Source organism: Drosophila sulfurigaster, chromosome X, assembly GCF_023558435.1.
Source record: "Drosophila sulfurigaster albostrigata strain 15112-1811.04 chromosome X, ASM2355843v2, whole genome shotgun sequence".
NCBI classification, from domain to species: Eukaryota; Metazoa; Arthropoda; class Insecta; order Diptera; family Drosophilidae; genus Drosophila; species Drosophila sulfurigaster.
In genome coordinates, this window is record NC_084885.1 from 280944 (window position 1) to 301202 (window position 20259).

General features: G+C 39.6%; 2 protein-coding genes across 6 annotated transcripts; both read left to right on the forward strand.

Annotated features, from left to right (window-relative positions):
• Positions 1 to 225: 225 nt before the first annotated feature.
• LOC133849504 (uncharacterized protein DDB_G0283357) lies at positions 226 to 14464 on the forward strand. Of its 5 annotated transcripts, none has more exons than XM_062285621.1 (5): positions 226 to 415; positions 935 to 2693; positions 5647 to 5846; positions 9092 to 11242; positions 11719 to 14464. In XM_062285621.1, the coding sequence occupies exons 2-5, from the start codon at positions 1092 to 1094 to the stop codon at positions 11870 to 11872; spliced, it is 4107 nt and encodes a 1368-aa protein (XP_062141605.1). In that variant the 5' UTR covers positions 226 to 415; positions 935 to 1091; the 3' UTR covers positions 11873 to 14464. The 5 variants fall into 5 exon arrangements, with proteins under 5 accessions (XP_062141605.1, XP_062141606.1, XP_062141607.1 ...); XM_062285622.1 differs by having other exon boundaries at positions 10670 to 11242; XM_062285623.1 differs by lacking the exons at positions 9092 to 11242; positions 11719 to 14464 and adding an exon at positions 7835 to 9083.
• Positions 14465 to 15305: 841 nt separating this feature from the next.
• LOC133849505 (AT-rich binding protein) lies at positions 15306 to 17527 on the forward strand. The gene is made up of 2 exons (XM_062285626.1): positions 15306 to 15579; positions 15731 to 17527. The coding sequence occupies exons 1-2, from the start codon at positions 15400 to 15402 to the stop codon at positions 16820 to 16822; spliced, it is 1272 nt and encodes a 423-aa protein (XP_062141610.1). The 5' UTR covers positions 15306 to 15399; the 3' UTR covers positions 16823 to 17527.
• The last annotated feature ends 2732 nt before the right edge of the window (positions 17528 to 20259 follow it).

Sequence of the window (20259 nt, forward strand, 5' to 3'; positions counted from 1 at the left end):
CACACGCACAGACAGTTACTCACTCGCACTCACACACACAGACACGTTGGCGCACACATTTTTCAGTTGACTTCGTTGAAATAATTTTCGTAACCAACGATCACACTCGTTTGTGTATTGCGAAGACGGGAGGACGTCTCGTCGCAGTCCGCAGAGCAAAAACCAGCGTTTTTTTTTAGCGTCGCCTCGTCGTTGTAGGCGGTCGCGTCGCGTCCGCGGTGTATAATCTAAAGCAAAACCAAAAAAAAAATAATAGAATTAAAACACACAAAATAATAAGTTATAATAGATATATGAATGTGTGTATACATATATATTGCACCTAATATATTGTGTCATATACGAGAAAAGTAGCTATGTTGTGTAAATTTTTTTCATGTTTTCCTCTTCAACTACACAATGCCCGAACATTATTGTAAGTGTCAATGAAAAAGAGATGTGTACAAATAAATCCAAATTGATTACCTATGTATGAGTGAGTGTGTGTGGATTAAAATATTAGCCAGTAAAAGCAACGAGAAAAAAAGAAATTGCAAAAAAAAAACAAGGCACTCTGCCGCCGCTACAAAAACAACAACAAGCAATCTGAAACGCATACATTAAACAACAACAAAAAGTGCGCGCGAAAGAAACAGCATGATATACAAGTAATAACAACAACAAGAAAAACATCAACAACAGCGCCTCACGTTTTGCTGTGTTTGTTTGCGTGTGTGTGTGCGCGCGCCAGTGTTGCCATATCTGTGTCAGCTGAGAGAGCTAACGCATGCCGGGAGCATGACAGTGAGAGAAAAGCGGCGGCAGCGCTGTGTATATGTGTGTGCGTGCGTGTACTATCAATCAATTGGTTTTTTTTTTTGTTATATTTTCCGATTTGTATTTTTGTGTTTATAACCGAGTTCTTGTTTATTTTTTTGTATACACCTAATTGCAGAGAATGCAAAATGTATTAAAAATTGTCAACACGCAAGGAGCACGCAACTAAATTAAAAGAAAACAGCAAGAAGGCAACAGTAACTTAAGCAAAGTAAAAGAGAGCAGAGAGAGTGCGCAAGTCGACGAGTAAAAGAGCGAGAGAGAGAGCAGTCGCCATGTCGAGCAGCGACGACGTGCAGATCACCAGCGTCGTTGACGCCAACGGACAGTCGCTGCCACTGCATGGCAACAGTTTGGGCGGCGCATTGGGACCGCCCGTCAAACAGGAGCGACCCGACGATGCCGAGATCCGCGAGCTAGCCGCCAAAATGAAGGAACAACAGAAGCAACAGGCCGCCCAACAAGCGAGTCGGCAAGCGGCCATGCAGCATGCCAACGGCGGTGGCGGTGGCAATGCAGCCAATGCCGGTGGAACGATGCAACCGCCGCTGACCAATGGCAATGGACAAACGAATATCATGAGCTATTTGTCGCGGCATCAGAAACTACCCAACGGTACAATGCAAGTGGTGCCAGCGCTGGCAGCCAATGGTCGTGCCAATGGCGCTGTTATCGATAACAACGGGAGCGATAACAATGGCAAAGCGCAAAAAGGGAGTGGAGGGCCATGTGATGAAGAATCGATAAAGGGCCACTTTGGTTGGGCGCAATTTGGCAAAGTATCTATACCCTACATTTATCGGCAATCGGAGAAATATTGCTCGGTGCGCATGATCGAATTGAAATTGCTGGGCAAGTATCTGAATTGCCTGCATCCGGATATTTACTCGAGCTGCACATGCGTGCGGAGCTATTACATAACGGATGCCGAGGCACGCCTCTTTATCGAGATCAATCACAAGCATTGCGACGGCGAATTTGGTCGCGACATTTTCACCCAAAAGGATTTGGTGGTGCGACTCAGCGATGCTTCCAAGTTCTATCAATTCCTGGACATTTGCTATCGCAAGTTGGTTTCAGGCAGCAAGACACCCTCGGAGAAATGCGGCTTTATACGCATCAACAAGGAGTCCGTTGTCCCCTATACAGTGCGCAACAATCAGCAGGTTGTGCCGCTGTTTTACTTCGAGGGCGAAACGGAGAACTTGAAGACCAAGGCGGAGCTGCTCAATGGCTGGGATTTGGCCTATTTAAAGTTCTGCTGCAAGGTGCAAGGCATACGCAACGAGCTTTTCTCCAGCGAAAATGTTGCTGTCATCTCTCTGACAGACATCAAAAGCTATTTTCCCAATGGCACCGAATTCGAGGATTATTGGCCCAGTAAAGTGGTCGATTCCAATCTGCTGATTGGCAATCGAGCCAATGTCAACAACTCCGTCAACTGGACACGTCAACCATCGGCGCCGCCGCCAAAGGTGACAAACAGCGTTAATAGCAATAGTGGCAGCACCAGTGGCGGCGGTGGCAGCGCCGTTAATTCAAATTCCCAAAAGTCGCAGCAGCAACAACAACAGCATTCCACTGCCATCAGCGCTGCTACACAACAGCATTTGATGAAGCAACGTGCTGTGGCCGCTGCCGCTGCCGCTGCGGCAGCCAGTGCCAACGGTGTGACCAACTCGGGCAATTTTCCATCACCCGCTGCAGCAGCGGCCGCCGCAGCGGCGTTCAATTCGCAGGCAGCAGCCGCAGCGGCGGCGGCAATGCTGCAACAGTCGCAGGGCAACACACGCATGCTGACCACGGTGCAGGCTTTAGCCAGCGGAGGCTGGATGAATTCAACGAATAATGTCTCACAGATTCATGCTCAAATGTTGGTGAGTAATTATTATCGCTATGTTTTGCATAATCCTTATTGTTAGGCATCGATTTATCGATAACCTTTGTGCAAATATGGAGGGGAGTTTGGAGCACCTTCATTTCATTTTTTCGTTAAAGTTCTATTTGCTAAACTTTAAAGTTGGACTATAAGCCGCCAGCGCAATAAAAACTGTGGGCGAAACAAAATAAGAAGAGACCACTCGAGTGGCAAAAAGTCCCAAATTGTTTCATTTTTACCATTTTTATACCCGCTACCCATAGGGTAGAAGGCTATTATAACTTTGTGCCAACTGGAAATGTATGTAACAGGTAGAAGGAGGCATCTCCGACCCTATAAAGTATATATATTTTTGATCAGCGTCAACAGCCGAGACGATCTAGCCATGTCCGTCTTTCCGTATGTGTGTCTGTCCGTATGAACACCTAGATCTCAGAGACTATAAGAGATAGAGCTACAATTTTTTCGACAGCATTTGTTATGTTTGCACGCAGATCAAGTTTGTTTCAAATTTTTGCCACGCCCACTTCCGCCCCCGCGAATAAAAAAAATCGAATAACAAGCGTAATTTAAAAGATAGACTTGAATTTTGATATATACAATAATTACTATAGTAGTTATGATTCCTGAAAATTTGGCTGCGATTAGATAAAAATTTTCGAAATTATTAAAGAAATACTTTTGTATGGACAAAAACGCCTACTTACTAGCGGTCTGAGTTGCTTTGGCTGACAATCTGGTATATTGTGCCGTCTAAGGTATATTTTGAATGCGGTACTACACCGATATACCACATATACCATTTGGTATATTTTTAGTATTTTTGTAATATATTCAGTATATTTTGAGAATAATACCGCAAAATATATTGCTTTTACCTAAAATGGGTAGCGGGTAGCTGACAGTCCAGTACACTCGACTTTAGCTTTCTCAAAAAATTAAGATAGAATTTCGGATTTTTTTTCAATTGGACCACGCCTTCCTTCCCGCCCACCTTACCATAAGGCTACAAAGTTCGATTTTGTTCTAAAAATTTGTTTTGAAATATTTTAATGTAATATATTTAATAAATGTGCACTTTTGCACATTTGCATTTTAAATTTGTTTTGATGCCTGCAAAATTAAATCAAAAATGACTTTGAGTCCAATATTAAGTTTTGTGACTCCATATCTTGATGCCCAGTTAATAATTTATTCTTCACAAAGCTCTTCCTCCAACTCCAGGGAATCCTACCCGTAAATTTCGAATTCATTATCTCCGCCTTCTTCTACCTGATTATCATTGTCTACACATGCCCCCAATAACATCTCTTGGTAGTTTTGTTTTTGTATAATTCAATCTTTGGCATTCCTTTATATTTATAGTTGAAAGCAGTGGGTAAGAGGAACCCAATGCTCTCTATTAAACACATCTAATATAATATTCAGGCGGCTGTTTTTTCTTGCATGAGAAAGCATATCGCGTTTGTACAATTTTTTGCGCGCTTCTGACGCATATTTACCAGTACTTTATGCAAAGTTGGAGACATTGGACACCACTCACAAGTATTAACGTATAAGTACATCAAGTACCCAATTTAAGTTTTGATGGGCATACCTCAAACTCACATTATGCAGATTGTTAACAGTTTAGTTAATAACAATCAGCTTTAAAATTGCCTCGACTGGCCTAGACTCACAAGTTAGACTCCACAGAAACAAAGATATATTTTTGTTTGATTTAATATTTGAATACAAAACTCACAGAAAAAATCACAATCGAAAGTTTGTACAATTCTTTTTTTAGAGTTTGCCAGATTATAGTCTTTAAATATGGACGAATAACAAAGTATCAACGAAGTCTAAAATTTTAAAAAAATATGTTTCTGTATTCTTCAAGTATTCTAATTCAGAAAATTTGCCCATAGTGCATTCAAAACACTACATTATAGAATTGAGACTTATAATGAGTATAGTTCAAATCGATATCATAGTAATCTACGATAGTCGAAGCGATTAAAATAAGACAACGACCTCACTGTTCCAATAGCATTCTTCGAATGGTGAATGGCATGTTTGAATGGCGAACCTACAGCACAAGTGCTGTAATTTACAATCAAATTCGACGTGGTAACTTGCTTCAAAGTTTAATTTTGCTATACCCTATATCCTTTTTTTTATATACATATGTACGTACATATACGATAGTCCAAGTGATTGTTTGCCACCTCTAATAATCACACACGTTTGCTTCACTGCTGGAAAGCGTGAATTAATACGTTGGTATGTGTTGCTGTGTGTGCACAAGCTCTTTCTCTTTCTCTCTCTCTGTCTCACGCTCTGTCAACATACAAACGCAAACAGACAACCATGGCTGCATGCGTACGCATGTGTGTATGGATTTGTGTACGCTTGATATCACAGAAAAAATTCATTAATAAATGCCTTTGAGATTACATTTGTTTTTATTGTTGTGACGGCTCATCTGCTTGCATTTGCAAAGCCAATTGTCAATGCAAAGAGTGCGAGAGAAAGAGAGCGTCACTTGTAAAGGACAGAAAAAGCATAAGAAACATATTAACAGCCACGTTTGTAATTACACAAATACACACCGAGAGAGTGAAATACATAAGTATGTGTTTGTATTTCTAGCTGAGTTTTTTTGTTCACAGTTTGGCAATAGACGTAGCTGTAGCCGCAGCAGCTTAGAAACTGGGTCATGTATAGATACACTCTGATGCTATGCTCTCTATCTCAATTTCTCCCTCATACATAGCAACATATAAGCTGTAAATACATACGCATGCATGCACACACGAATATATACATACACATACATACGTGTGTTCGGCAACCTGTTGGAATCTTTTTATGTCGCACTCTTACTCTCCCACACACACACACACACACCCACCATAACATTCATGGCAGTTTTTCACCGTTCCTTTTCTATTTACCCTTCTGTGTTGCAGCAACAAACGCATGCGAATGCAAACCGCGTCGGTCCCTATCGTGAACACCTGAACAACATGATGCTAAGTGGCAACAGTCGGCAAGCGTATACGTACAACAATCCTGCGATTTCCATGTCCTCCGTGAACAGTCACAGTGGGGGCGGCAATGCGCCGCCGCCGTTGGTTCGTTCAGCGGCCGGGCAGAATGCCAATCACATGTAAGTATATCAATCTATCGAAATCGAAGAGTGTGTTGCTATCGATCTGTTACTGCGCGAAGTTAAAATCAAAGCAAATTTGCAATTACATCTATATTTTCAATTCGTTTTTGCTAGTTACTTTGATTTTGTTTATTTCTTTGCACAATTTATATGATATACATATGTTTTATAACATTTGTTGATTTGATAATTGATTGATTCATTGATTGAGCAATGGTACAAATAAAAAAAAAATAGATTTTTTTTGTGCAGAAATTGTGTTTTTCAAATTTTGTTGTAATTCGTTTATTATGTGTACATTACTTTTTCACTCTAAACTAAGTTGAACATTTTATTGTCAACATTTTATTTATTGCCGTTAGGGTGCCACACGGAAAGCCAGAAATCAATTAAAACCAGTAGCATTTTTTTTGTTCTTCTATTTTCCACCAATTGTTTTTTCATCTTAGTTATAACTAAACATATCGAGTATTGCATACCGAAATCGGCGTTTGTGCACGCATTTTATTTAATTTTAATAAATATTTTGATTGTGTTGACAATTTTTTGATAAATCTGCTAAAAAATTATGAAAAATAATCGTTACATACATAACTTATTTGCTACCAAAAACGTTTGCCCCAAAGTCACGCTACTTCATTATTTTTCGTAATTTTCCAACACTAAACAAAGAACAATTATAATTAATTCCAAGCCAAGAACCTATTTCCATGTTTTTCTAATTGTTGTTGTAGTCAAAACCAAAAACTAAGCTTTCTCATCGCATTCGGTATATTATAATAAAAAAATGGAAGACTGTCTCAAAGTTCTTAGCGAAATTCATTCAGGGCGTCATTACATTTTATGTTTTTCAAAATATCCACACAAAAAATCAAAAACACCTATTTAAAATCTTGTTACCAACTTTTTCAACATTTTTCGCGTTACTAACATAAAGGAATTCTGGCTAACTTCAAAAAAAAACAAGGTCGCATATATAAAAAAAATATTTGGCAAATAGAACAATTTTCAAATGCCAAAAATCGATATTAACGATATGTGTGATATATGTATGTATAATTATATATACACATACTCATCTTTAAATAACTGCACCAATTGCGGTAAGAAGCGAAGATTAATGATGACCTGAGAGCATTGGACGCACATTTCCCTATACCCAAATACATACACATACACACCCACACTTACACACATATAGAAGAATTTAATCTACCAAATCCATATATGTACTATATATTCACTTTGTAGTTAAATTTTGTATTTTTTTTTAATGTAGTTTGCATGCCCTCAACTTGAACGCTTTTATATTAATTTCTATTTGTCAAGTTTGCTCCAAAAATCTTGATTGATGGACATATACTTGTAATGCAATTAAATAACAATGAAATGTGTACATAAACATACATATGTATGTATGTGTATGTACATTCTTACATATCTTTCTTGTTCCTTCTCATATGATTATGTATCCTATAATTTGGTTCAATTATTGATCATTTCCGGATATGCTTCTTCTGTTTTTGTATTCTACTGCATAATAATATTGCAATGAGATTTTTGAAAAGATACTCGCGCTGATAGAGAAACTACAACACATATTTTGAAAAACATAACTTCGCCCAAAACCAGAATTAACAATATATATAAATGAATATTATATTTGATATATATTGTGATTAATATAAATATATAAAAATACTGTAAACCATATATATATGTATCTATATATATAATTTATGGCTGTGTGTACTGACTACCCCTAATAATTTTTGTTGCACTTGAAATTAGAAAGAAAAACAAAATGAACAAACCAATCAAGACTCAAACTCAAAGACGAGAGCAATTACAATAACATCGAAACAACAACACTAAGAACAAATCAAACCAACTACAAAATCAACAATATTTATATATATATATATATATATATATATTTATATATACAATATGTATATGGAATTTCCCAAAAATTCTGGTGACAGGTATCCCCTCTATGGCAGAGACTCCCATCCACCACAACACAATCCACCACCACAAGCCCCGCGGCCACGTGTCCGGCCTCAAGAAACGAATCGAAATCACAAAAACCGTTATGTGCACCACAGTTTTAGATACCGAAAGCATCCCACCACACAGTGAGAGAGAGAGAGAGAGAGATCAAGATAACATTATATATAATGCGTGTACAACAAGTTGATAATTGGCATACAAGAATTACAAAATTTGTTCAGGCTTTATGCATTTTGCAAGATATTCATAATTTATATTTAAAAAAAAAATTAGAAAAATTCAAGACCACGAAATTTAAGATGAAAAATAATCAAGAGTAGGCCAGTGTGACCGTAGCATTTTCGTGGAGATATACTAAAAACAACATTTTACATATTACTTATCATTAAATGGAAAATAAAAATATTGTACTATTGCCTGATTCTGGCTTTAAAATATACTGTTAAAAAAGGTCACTCTGGTTTTGGTATACCAAAAAATAGTAACAATAATCGCTGTGAAATGTAGACTATATACACATACATACATATATAGCAACTTGCAAGTTGCCATAAAATAATATTTATCACATTCACACGCACACAAAACACGAATACATTCACACAAGCTTCAAACAAATTCATTAAACATTGCATTTTTGATGTATACAAAAGTACATTTAAGCACACACACACACGCACATTTTACATACCGGTGTGCGTGTGTGTGTTTGCTTGTTAGGCATTAAATGACAATAAGAAGCTTAGCGAAGATTAAGTAATAAAAATAAATGTGTAAAGTGTAAAACAGAACCAAAGGTAGTTCAAAGTGTTTTAATCGGCTGAGCAAATAGTATACACAAAAGAAATATAAAACTTGGAGTTGATCAACAATGGCAACACCAAATCACTAAGGTAAGGCAGGCAAAAACAAATACAAAAAAGTGATAGCATCAGCAGGCAGAAGAGCAACGCAGGGTTGCAATTATTTCGATATATTATCGTGTGAGCAGTTAAGATTTGGATATGCATCATAACACACATACTACACATACATATGCATATGTAAGAATGGAACATAGTTCTATAGCGAGTATAAACAACAAAATTTGAAAAATGCTTAAAATCGAAAACACCACAAAACCAAAACGAAAATAACAACAAAATTTGTACATCAAACACAAAAAAAAAAATGGAAATTTTGCAGCCAAGCCTAAAGCGACACTCATGTATTGTATATAATGTTTCTAGGTCAAATGTCGAGCAATCACTGATGCAACAACAACAACAGACACAACAGCAACAGCAACAACAACGACAACAACACCAAAATAACACATTTAACCATGCACAACACTCCCCAAACACGCACAGTCCACGTAGCCATCACGGCCATGTTCTTGCCAACAATAACAGCAACAATAATAATTCGCATTCGCGCAACTCTTCGTCCTCCTCCTCCACGTCCTCTGCCAATCAAAGTGCCTCAGCAGCTGCTGCTGCTGCGGCTGCCGCAGTTGCTGCCAATATTGGCAGTCTATTTAACAGTCCCTTCAACTACAATTTGCCATCCACACGTGCCGATTACACAAATTTGGCGCTGTGGAATCAGCTGACGCCCGCCGAACGTTTGCTGTTCACACAACAAATGAAGGGCGCCGGCATTGGCATTGGCAGCTTGGGTGGCAACGCTGGCGGCGGCAGCGATGGCATCGGCGGTGCTGCCAACTGTTTGACAGCTGGCGGCAGTATTGCCAGTGCGTCACAAAAATCGCACAGCAACTTCCCGCCGTTGCCATCACTGCCCTTGGACACGGATCTGATCACCATGTTGGACTACAACAATCCCAACAAGCAGCAGCAGCAGGCGAGCAATAAAAGCCAGAAGGCATCTAGCAGTGGCACCTTCACAAAACCAACTGTGCCGCCCTTGATACCAGATGAGCATCAACAGCAGCAGCAGCAGCAACAACAACAACAACAACAACAACAACAGCAGCAGCAGCAGCATCATCATCAGTCAAGTGGGAAGCGCCTGCGTGGTGGTGGCGGTGGTGGTGGAAATGGTGGTGGTGGTGGTGGTGTCACCACCATACCATTGAACTCAACACAAGCATTAGAGGATTTCGAAAAGAAATTTAATATGACAGACGAGATGCGTGCCGTCATACACAAAGTTCTGGCGAATCCAGATCTTTCTACGTCAATACAAACGAATGCAAATGCCAACAACAACAGTAGCAATAATAGTAGTAGTAATCATGCCTCCCATCATCCTCCCGTGCCCTCATACATCTCGCCGCCCATGTCGCCGGCAATTGGTGGCACAAATGTAGTGACCACATTGTCGTTGGCATCCAATCCCAATGTGACCATCACACCTCAATTGCCAGGCCACTTTCTGCATTCGCCCTCGAGCTCATGCTCGAGTTCAAGTGCATCCACGACGGCTGCATCGCCGCTGGGCAGCAGCAGTGGCAATAATGCTGCTGCTGCTGCTCCAGCTGCGGGCTCACGTCAAAAGAGCGTCATCTGCTCGACCAAATCCAATTCACTGCCATTGGCGATACTCTCGCTCTCTAGTGGAGGTGGTGGAAGTGGAGGAGGGGGAGGAGGTGCCACTGGTGGTGGTGGTGGCTCCTCTCCGTCTTCAGGGTCAAGGCATAAGCAAGTTGCAACAACAATTAGTGGTGGTTACGGACGTCAGTCACAACACAGCCATCAGCAGCAGTTTATTGGTAGCCACTTGGTGGACACCAGCATAGGCAGTACAACAATTACACCCAGCACCACGCCCACTGACGTTATCGATTTGTCTTCATCCCGAAGGTCGTTAGCGGCCTCCGCTTTTCATCAGCAGCAGCAACAGCAGCACCATCAGCAGCAGCAGCAACAGGCTGCTGCGGCCGTGCAACAACAGCAGCAGCAGCATCAACGCATGTCCGCCGCCTTGGCGCATGTGCAGCATCTACAGAATGGCGGACGTGGCGGTGGCAGCAGCAGCAGTAACAGCGGCGGCGGCTCCGGTTCCAGTGGTGGCGGCAGCGGCTCCTCATCCGGTGGCAGCTCTAATGCCAACAGCGCCTCCATGCATCTGCAGCGCCATGCGGCATTGGCACATGCAGCAGCCGCAAGTGCAGCGGGTGGTGGCGATGGTGGGGCACAGCGATTGTGCGTCATACCCGAGATACCGACGAGCAGCATGAATCTGACGCCTTACAAGGTACAAAGGGTATGTGTGGACAAGCACTTGGTGCCCTGCATCAATATGAAGGCTTTCAATGACTCCGAGCAGCTGATGACGCTCACCGAATTCCAAAAGAACTTCTTTCCCACTGTAGCCCTCGATCACTGCAAGCGACTAATCGAGGCGCTGGGCGTGGAGCTCTACAAGGCAAATCGGTAAGTGAATTGCGCACTACGATTGACGATTATTATATTTTGTTTACTATTTTCTTTCGTTTTCAATATACTGATGCATTTGATATTTTTGATATTTTTTAATTTCCACAAATTTTTTAATGTTTTCCCGTTCATTAGTGGAACCCAGTTTCAATTTAACTGAACTTTGCTTAATCGCACAATAAAGCCAATGCCAATAAAATCTGCCTTCATACTAATTTCATAATGGAGAATTAAAAAGAAGCAGCTTTTGCAAATTAGAATAATTTAATTAAAATATTAATTAAGTATATACCAAGAAAGCAAACCCATCGATTGTACAAAACTTATTGGGCTTAAAATCAGAGCACGCAAGTCTATCGATAATTGTATGCTTATCGAACGGCATTTCAATTCGATTAGAATAGGATAACAATTAATATGAATTATTGGATTGAAACTAATTTAGCTTTTCAATTTTATTGTAATCTCCACAGGCGACAGGTGCAAATACTCATGGAGTACGATCGTTCCTACAATGAGAATATGCCACTAGTCCAGGTGCGCGACATTATCAAATATATGACACAGTTGACTTTCATGACACGCCAGTCGGAGCAGCCGCCCTCGAAGCGTACGCGCACGAGCTAGGAATTAAGCTGGGGAGCACAACATTTGCCTAATACTACAACAGCATCAACTACATTAACAGCCACAGAAATCAGCAACAGCAACAGCATCACAAAAACATCAACAGATACGAATGCCAACAACAAACAAAAGACGTCTGCATCTTCTCATATGGCACACTTGGCACCGCCACCAGCACCACAGCAACATCTGCAGCAGCAGCAGCATCTCCACAGCCAACATAGTCATAGTCAGCAGCAGCAGCAGCAACAACAACAACAACAGCAGCAGCAGCAGCAACACTATCAGTCACAGTCAGACCACAACAATACATACGAAATGTTGTACTCCCACAACCAACACCCGCAACACTCTCACCCGCAATCGCACCTATTGCAAGAGCTGCAGCCAGCAAGTGCAACAGCAACGGCAGCAGCAACAACAACAGCTGCACGCCAGCAACATCAACAACAACAGGAGCAGCAACGCCAGCTAAAGAAGCGTCAGCATGCGGAACATAATACCGTAAGCAGCAGCAGCAGCAGCACCAGCAACAACACCAAGAGGAACAGCAGCAGCAGCGCATCTGCCGCTGCAAGAACTGCAGCGCAGCAAATGGCCGAGGCTGAGCACGCCTATTTGTCAACGCTGTATGGGAAGGCAGCCGCCAATATGCTCAGTCCTCCATTAACCGCAGGCGTTGCGCTGCAGGATCATCGTCAGAGTGGCAATAGCAGTGCTGCCTTTGACTGGAGCAGCGCAAGTGGTGAGCACCAACAGCGTGCTGCTGCACGTCGCTGTCCACCATTGCCGTTGCCACAAGAAGCGACAACAACCGCAACGGCAACAGCAGCAGCAACACGCGTGGCAGCCGTAGCAGCAGCAGCTGTGGCAGCTGAGCGGCAGCAACGGCATGCCATCATGCATCGACGTCACAGCATTTGCGTTGCAGCTGCAGCTGGCGTCGCCAGCCTTTCGCCGGCATCCTCAACGAACTCCTCATCAGCAGCTGCGTCGCCAACGGCAGCAGCGGCGGCGTTGGCGTATTATGGCGCCTTCTCAACGCCATATCACCATATGAACGCTGCGGCGGCCGCAGCAGCCGCACATCATCATGCCCATGGGCAACCGTCGCCGACGATTTATCCGCCGACACCGCCGCCATCGGCGCCTTGGGTGCATCCCTGGTATGCAGGCGATGCGTTCTGAATCTGAAACAACCATTGTCCGTGATCATATATATGTATATATACATATATATGATATGCTCCATTGTACATTATAGTATATGCCTAAGTTTATTTATTAATTTCGCTTTTTTATTTTTTTTTTTTAGCGCGTAAGTAGGTTAACTAATTTCTGAGCATCATATGTCGCAAGAGTAATCGTGTTAATCGATAGCTAGTGAAAAAGTATCGATGACAGCGCTCGCAAAACTGCAGTGAATCACAGCATATTTCAACTACCACCAACCGACAACTTTGAATGAGTATTCTGTCCAAACATACATTTTTGGGCGAGGATATCCATTCTTTTAAACTATGACGTCATTTTGCTTCACAATTGTGGTTCACGGACCCATTTTGTAAAGTATGCGTGTCTCTTGAGATCTAAAGCTTAAAATATCCAAAATCTATCTTCTAAACATTGAAAATACTATACACAGAGCAATAGATCAATGAAGAACCGTTATTTTTATACTTGGGACTTGTTTTTCGATCATAGTAAACAAAAAGTTAAAGGATAAATGAAAGAATATCTTTTATGTTAAAACATTAAATTAAAATCCTGCGTTTAAATAAATTTAATACCTCTTTTATTTTGGCCAGTATACTGATTCAAATTTGTCGGCTGATGATGGTTGAAATAAGCTGTGATACACTGAATATAAACAAAGAACTTAAGCCTAAAAATATCAATAATTTTCGCTTTTCATAACTTTTTTCCAAAACTTTTACTGAGAAGGAACTCAAAGAACTGATTACATTAAAGAAAACCACAGCAACTAAAACAATAACAAAATTCAACTTGTTTCAAGGTTAGCACACTTGCACACTTGCACTCTCACACAAACACACTCACACATATAAATTATTAAAAATTCGATTTTGTTTTCAATGCGCACTGCCCGCTCGAAACAAATTAAAAACAAAAAGAACAGCAACAAATATTGCTCGTTCGCTGTCGTCAAACTCGACTGCATTAGTTATAACAAAATCAAACAAATCTTTTTTTTTTTTAGTAATATACAAACATATATATATGTGCATATACATATACATATAAAGTCATTAATTTGTAATTGTAAGCAAGAAATTAAATTTCTTGTATCCTCCTACTCATTAAATCAAATCAAGTGTATAAACCAATTCATTCAGATTACGATGGGCATTTGCCCCAACAACGTTGAACATGTTCCATATAAGATAGAAAAACAAAAAACAAAACAATGCAAGGAAAAAAATAACAAAAAAACTACTTATGTACTTTGTAAATGAGAGAAGTTTCCAAATCTTAGCATTATTCTAAAAAATACACAAAAACCATACACAACAAAGAAATGAAAGATGACTAACAAAATGCAAAATATGTTTAAAACATAAAAAAACAAAACAATGCTTATGTTAAACAAAAAATGTATGTATCTAAAAAAATTACTTACATACACATGAAATATGCGTACTTGTATATGTGTATGATTTACGTAAATAATATCCGTTTTATGGATTATTTTTGGCAAAGAACAAGCTGCAGATCATAGAACATATTTATTTGTATTATTACACTTACAATTAATATTAATTCAATCAATATTTTAGACGTTAAATATATATATAAATATATATTTATATATGTATACATTATTTTGTGCTGTTATTAAATTAGATAATGGGATATGATTTAAAAGCATTTTTTTTCATTTCAATTTCAGATCACAGCAGTTTCATATTTACCATATACAGATATAGACATGCATACAGACATATATATACATATACATTAAGATATTCAAGTATGTATACATATATGTTATGTTACGTATTTTAATTGTTAGTTGAAGCCGTCAAAGTATTTGTAATTAATTATTTCTGTTTATTTATGTTTGAATATGAAAAAACCAACAGAAATAAAGAACAACTCAATATAAACAAATCCAAGAGAAATAAATGAAGCAAAATAAATTTGAAAACAAACTCTAAAGATAAAACAAACAAAATCCTGAACATAAGTTTTATTTTTACGTTTGGTGTGTAGGCTTGAGCTTGATTAATTTAAATATTGACTGACATTTTAATTGTGGCCAGTGTGTACACAATGAAGTTTGTGTGCTTATCTGGTCACATGCAACTCTGCATTATGTTTTTGACAGTGTGACCACCGAAGTGCACTGGCGTCATACCATAAAATAGCAGCTCGACCAAGCACATTGATTTAGGTATATTCTGAAATGAAATTTGCGGTCACACTGCAGCCAACAAAACATTCATATAAATAATAATAAAGCGCAGCGCACGGCCCTGAGGCGTCGCCAAAACAACGTCAACGCAATGGGTTTTCCGCGTATTCTGAGCAAAAATAACAAGATATATACAAAACTGGGCGAGTTCTGTTTGTCGGGCGACAGTTTCTGGATTGTCTGCCACACTTGCCAGGAAGAGTTGCAAACGCAGGACGCCTTCTGGAAGCACATACAAGATGAGCACAACTTTCTGCATGGGGTTGCCAAGGTAAGTCCTCTGCAGACCAACTCGCTGCGCACAATTGCAGCGCCAGAATTGTGCGACAAGTTAAAAATTGCTACTGTTCAGCCATGGCTGATAATGCGAATTGTTTTGGCGCCCAAAATCCAAACAACTAATGTCGATTTGCCTTCGACAGGAGCACAGTCGTACCTCTAGCTATTGCTTGACGGACGTGGAGGCAGCGGCGGCCACCAGCGGTGCCACAACGTCTCAGGCGGGGCCGGGCAGTGTGACGGCGGTGTCGGTACCGTTGGCGCTGTACCATTGTGCCACCAAATACAGTGAGGAGGAGCAACGTGAGGTGGCAGCCGCTGTGGAGATGCATGAGGCACAACAACAGCAGCAGCAACAACAACAGCAGCAGCAACAACAACAACAGCAGCAGCAGCAGCAACATCAACAGCAGCAACATCTGCAGCAGCAGCATCGCGAGGCCAAAGACTTGGCTGAGCTGCACGCTGTGGCAGCAGCAGCAGCGGCTGCCGCCGCCGGCGGCGATGGCAGCTCGCGCAACAGCAATAGCAATAATAATAGCAACAACAACAACAACAACGGCAGCAGCGGCATCGATATCAAAGTGGAACCCAGCAGTCTGGTCACGCTGACAACCGAAATGCAGGCAGCTGCTGCTGCAGCAGCGGCGGCGGCAGCCAACAGCACCACCATCTACCATCTGTCGCAAGTGGTGCCGGCGCCGCCGCCACCGCCGCCCACACCGAATTTCGTCAATGTAGGCACCTCCACCAATGCCACCAGCAACAGCAGCAGCAGCAACAACAACATCAACAACAACAGCAGTAGCGGCAACACTGTCTGTTCAACGCCCCCGCATGCCGTTCAACTTGCTGGTACCGTTCCCTTGCCCGTTCCCGTTGCCAGCAGCAATCCCGTGATGCAACAGGCATGTAACACGCTGGGCATGCCGCTGCTCACGACGCAAACGGACCTTGCCCCCAAGGACTCGAACAGCACAACGGCGAGTGCCAGCAGTGCGGTGTCCTCGGATGACGGCGAGCGTTGGTACATCTGCGATTATGGTGCCTGTGGCTTGAAATTTAAATACAAGTCGCGCATGGAACTGCATCGCGTGGTGCATAGTAAGGAGCGGCGTTTCAACTGTGATATGTGCAGCGCCTCCTTCAAGCAGTCGTGTAATCTGTCCACGCATCGCAAAAAGAAGCACGCGCTTAGGGGCATCAAAAGCGATCTGTTGCCGCAGCGCTTCTAGGCAGCGCTTCCCATCAGTGCAATCAATGTGCAGTGTGGTTAGTGTGTAGTTGTCATCTCTTCCCGCATCCCCAAATCCTCAATCCTGAAATCCCCAATTCCCGATTCCTTTTGTACGCGTTTATTTCTAAATTAAGCCACAGAGTTATGAATATCGATTTAAGTTTAGCATACAACTATACTATACTATATAGATAGTACTGCACAAGCACTCACGTACGTCTATAGTTATAGATATGTGTAAAGTGTTTATCCCCCTCCCTCTCCCAATAGACGCTAGGCAGTGTGTAAAGTGAGGTTATGTTAACCTCAACGGGCAATTAGCTGGGCCTGCGATTTGGTTTGACGTACTTAAGCCGATTTCAGACTATGCTACAATATACAATATATATATATACATATATAAGTATACAAAACACACATACATATGTTACGATCTAGATGTACATTCAATTTTTATGTAGTAGTTAAGATGATTTTTGCGGGGAAGCAATTTAACGTTAAGTTAAGTCACCATTCTACTTTTAAGCAGCCATCTTGAAAGTGAAAATCAAAAGATAACCAGTTTTAAAACCAATAGTCAGTTGTTAGCAATTGCTTAGTACATAAATGCATATAGAAAAAACATATATAATTATATAACAAAACGATCGATCAATCCAACAACGACAACAACAACAAAAATACATACCTTACTGATTGTTCAACGATAATTTCCTGCTTTGTTTTTCTTCTTTTCCACTCTTATACAGAAAAATTGCAAATTCCCATGGAAATTAAATTCCTTATATATAAAATGTGGGGTTTGTGTCCAAGCTTTGGATGACTGGTTCATGAATGAGTGGTGTCAAAATTCAAAACAGCTAAATTCAGGCGAAATCAATTTTGAAATTTGCCCGATGAATCTTGCTATAAAATCCAGGCAAGTCTAAAAAAAGGTGACGCCATAATATTGTGCGGTTCGTGGTTTCGCTAACGATTCTGTACCGTCAAATGTAATTTATAGCAATTTACGTTCGGGCGAATCTAAAAAATTAAAATAAATGAGAACCACCTGCTTTGCACAAATTTTATAGCTTGTAATATTATAAATTAGCGGACAATTCGTTGAGCACGCTTCAAAACCTCAACGAATAATTAGTGGGAATTGCGATATAATTACCCAAAAGTCATATTTAGGCAATTATACAATATCGATTGATATTAATCGTTTAGTTTTGTTGTAAATTATTTTTGAAATTTGAGTCATCAAAATACTTAACTAAACTGTTTGGTATTGATATGAACTTTAATTTGAACTATTATAAGGTTCGAATTTAAGTGAATAATGACATCTCAATATATGCACATACTACATCTCGCTCCTTTTGAAAAATAGCGTAACAATGTGGAGATATTTTATTTAAATTTATAAATTTACGTTTTTATTTTAAAGTATATTTACTTATATTTTTATATATTTATATTTACACATCTTGTATAATATCTTTAAAAAAATGGTTTTCTTTTTTTTTAATATTATTTTTTTTGTATAATTGGCTTAAAAATTAGTTTTTTTTTATGAATTAAAAATTTTTAACCTATCTTTATGGACTATTTGTTTTTATGCATTTTGACATGCATCAGTCCATTCAAATGGAACATTCTTCTTATTCAATCTTGCTATATGCCTAGAATATTCGGCAACATTTTTGATGAATCGTCTGTAGTAATTACAAAATGCAATGAAACGTCTTTAATATGACATCAAACTTTTTGTCATCAGGCAAGATTTCCTTATCTGTACATTTATGTCCCAAAAATGTGATTTCATACATAAAAAATGAACATTTTTCAAGATGCAGCTTTAAGTTGTGTTTCCTACACATGTCAAAAACACTAATTAAATTGTTAAGCATGTGTTTTTCGGAACAACCGATTACTATTAAATCATCCATATAAAGGAATGCTTGTGGTGGTTCAAGTCCAGAGAATGCAATAGTCATCATTCTTTGGAAGGAATTTAGCGCTATTTTTAGTCGAAATGGCAATCGCGTGAAGCGATAAAAGCCATTGCTCGTTGAAAATTACATTATATGTCTAGAGTTTTCGTCCAGCTCAATCTGATGGAATCCTGACATTAAGTCAAGGCATGAGAAATATGTTGCTCTTCCTAGTTGATCTAAGACATCATCGATCCTAGGAAGTGGAAATTTGTCTGATAGTATTTTTATACCCGCTACCCATAGGGTAGAAGGGTTTTATAACTTTTTTGCCGGCAGGAAATGTATGTAACAGGTAGAACGAGGCATCTTCGACCCTATAAAGTATATATATTCTTGATCAGCGTCAACAGCCGAGACGATCTAGCCATGTCCGTCTGTGTGTCTGTCCGTCCGTCCGTATGAAACAATGGATCTCAGAGACTATAAGAGATAGAGCTATAATTTTTTCGACAGCATTTGTTATGTTTGCACGCAGATTAAGTTTGTTTCAAATTTTTGACACGCACACTTCCGCCCCCTCAAATCAAAAAAATCGTATAACAAGCGTAATTTTGAAGCTAGAGTTGCGAATTTTGGTATATACAATAATTACTATAAAAGTTATCTTTTCTTTTTTTTCTTTTATTCAAACTGGGTAGCGGGTTTAAGTTCGAGTACACTCGACTGTAGCTTTCTTACTTGTTTTTTATTAATTTGACGATAGTCAATTATTAATCGCTAATTTTTCTTTTCGTAATTTATGAATTTCTTTGGTACTACTAAAAGTGGACTGTTGTATTCTGAGACTGAAGGTTCAACTATTCTATCTTTAATTAATTTATCGACTTGAGCTTGAATTTCGTTTTTTTGACTATGAGGATTTCTATAATTTTTAATATATACAGGTTCATCGTCTTTTAACTTTAGTTTCTGCTTATAAAAATTATTGGTTGTTATTGGTTCTGTATGAAGTCCAAATACTATATGTCTGTGTATTTACAAAAAAAAATTCTTTTAATTGTTTATTAAATAGTTTAGGAAAATTTTTAGTTAATTTTGACAGTTTATTGTTCAGTTTATTGTTGAATTAATCCTTGATTGATTCCCTGAATATTTATTTTGTTGTCAGTGTTTATATTATTGAAAGTGTCAGAATTGTCTTTTAACAAAGATGTATCTGGACCAGTATCTATCAAAAATATTAATTTATTGCCGGTTGTTACGTTTGTGAATGTTACGAATATATTTACACTAAGATTATTAAGATATTATTTTATCTATTACCATTGTTTTGGTAATTTCCACGATATATTCCGCGGTTATACCCTCGACTGGATCCATAATATGGACTCCATATCTTTGTTGCAGCGCAGCATATAGGACCGACACACAGTCGGACAGACGGACATGGCTATATCGTTTCGGCTGTTGACGCTGATCAAGAATATATATACTTTATAGGGTCGGAGATGCC

Bases quoted from the DNA above. Each gene is read 5' to 3' on its own strand.
- LOC133849505 (XM_062285626.1), top strand. From the start codon at position 15,400: ATGGGTTTTCCGCGTATTCTGAGCAAAAATAACAAGATATATACAAAA. The intron at 15,580-15,730 runs GTAAGTCCTCTG...TGCCTTCGACAG, and splicing joins TTCTGCATGGGGTTGCCAAG to GAGCACAGTCGTACCTCTAG.
- LOC133849504 (XM_062285621.1), top strand. From the start codon at position 1,092: ATGTCGAGCAGCGACGACGTGCAGATCACCAGCGTCGTTGACGCCAAC. The intron at 5,847-9,091 runs GTAAGTATATCA...TAATGTTTCTAG, and splicing joins GGGCAGAATGCCAATCACAT to GTCAAATGTCGAGCAATCAC. The intron at 11,243-11,718 runs GTAAGTGAATTG...TAATCTCCACAG, and splicing joins GAGCTCTACAAGGCAAATCG to GCGACAGGTGCAAATACTCA.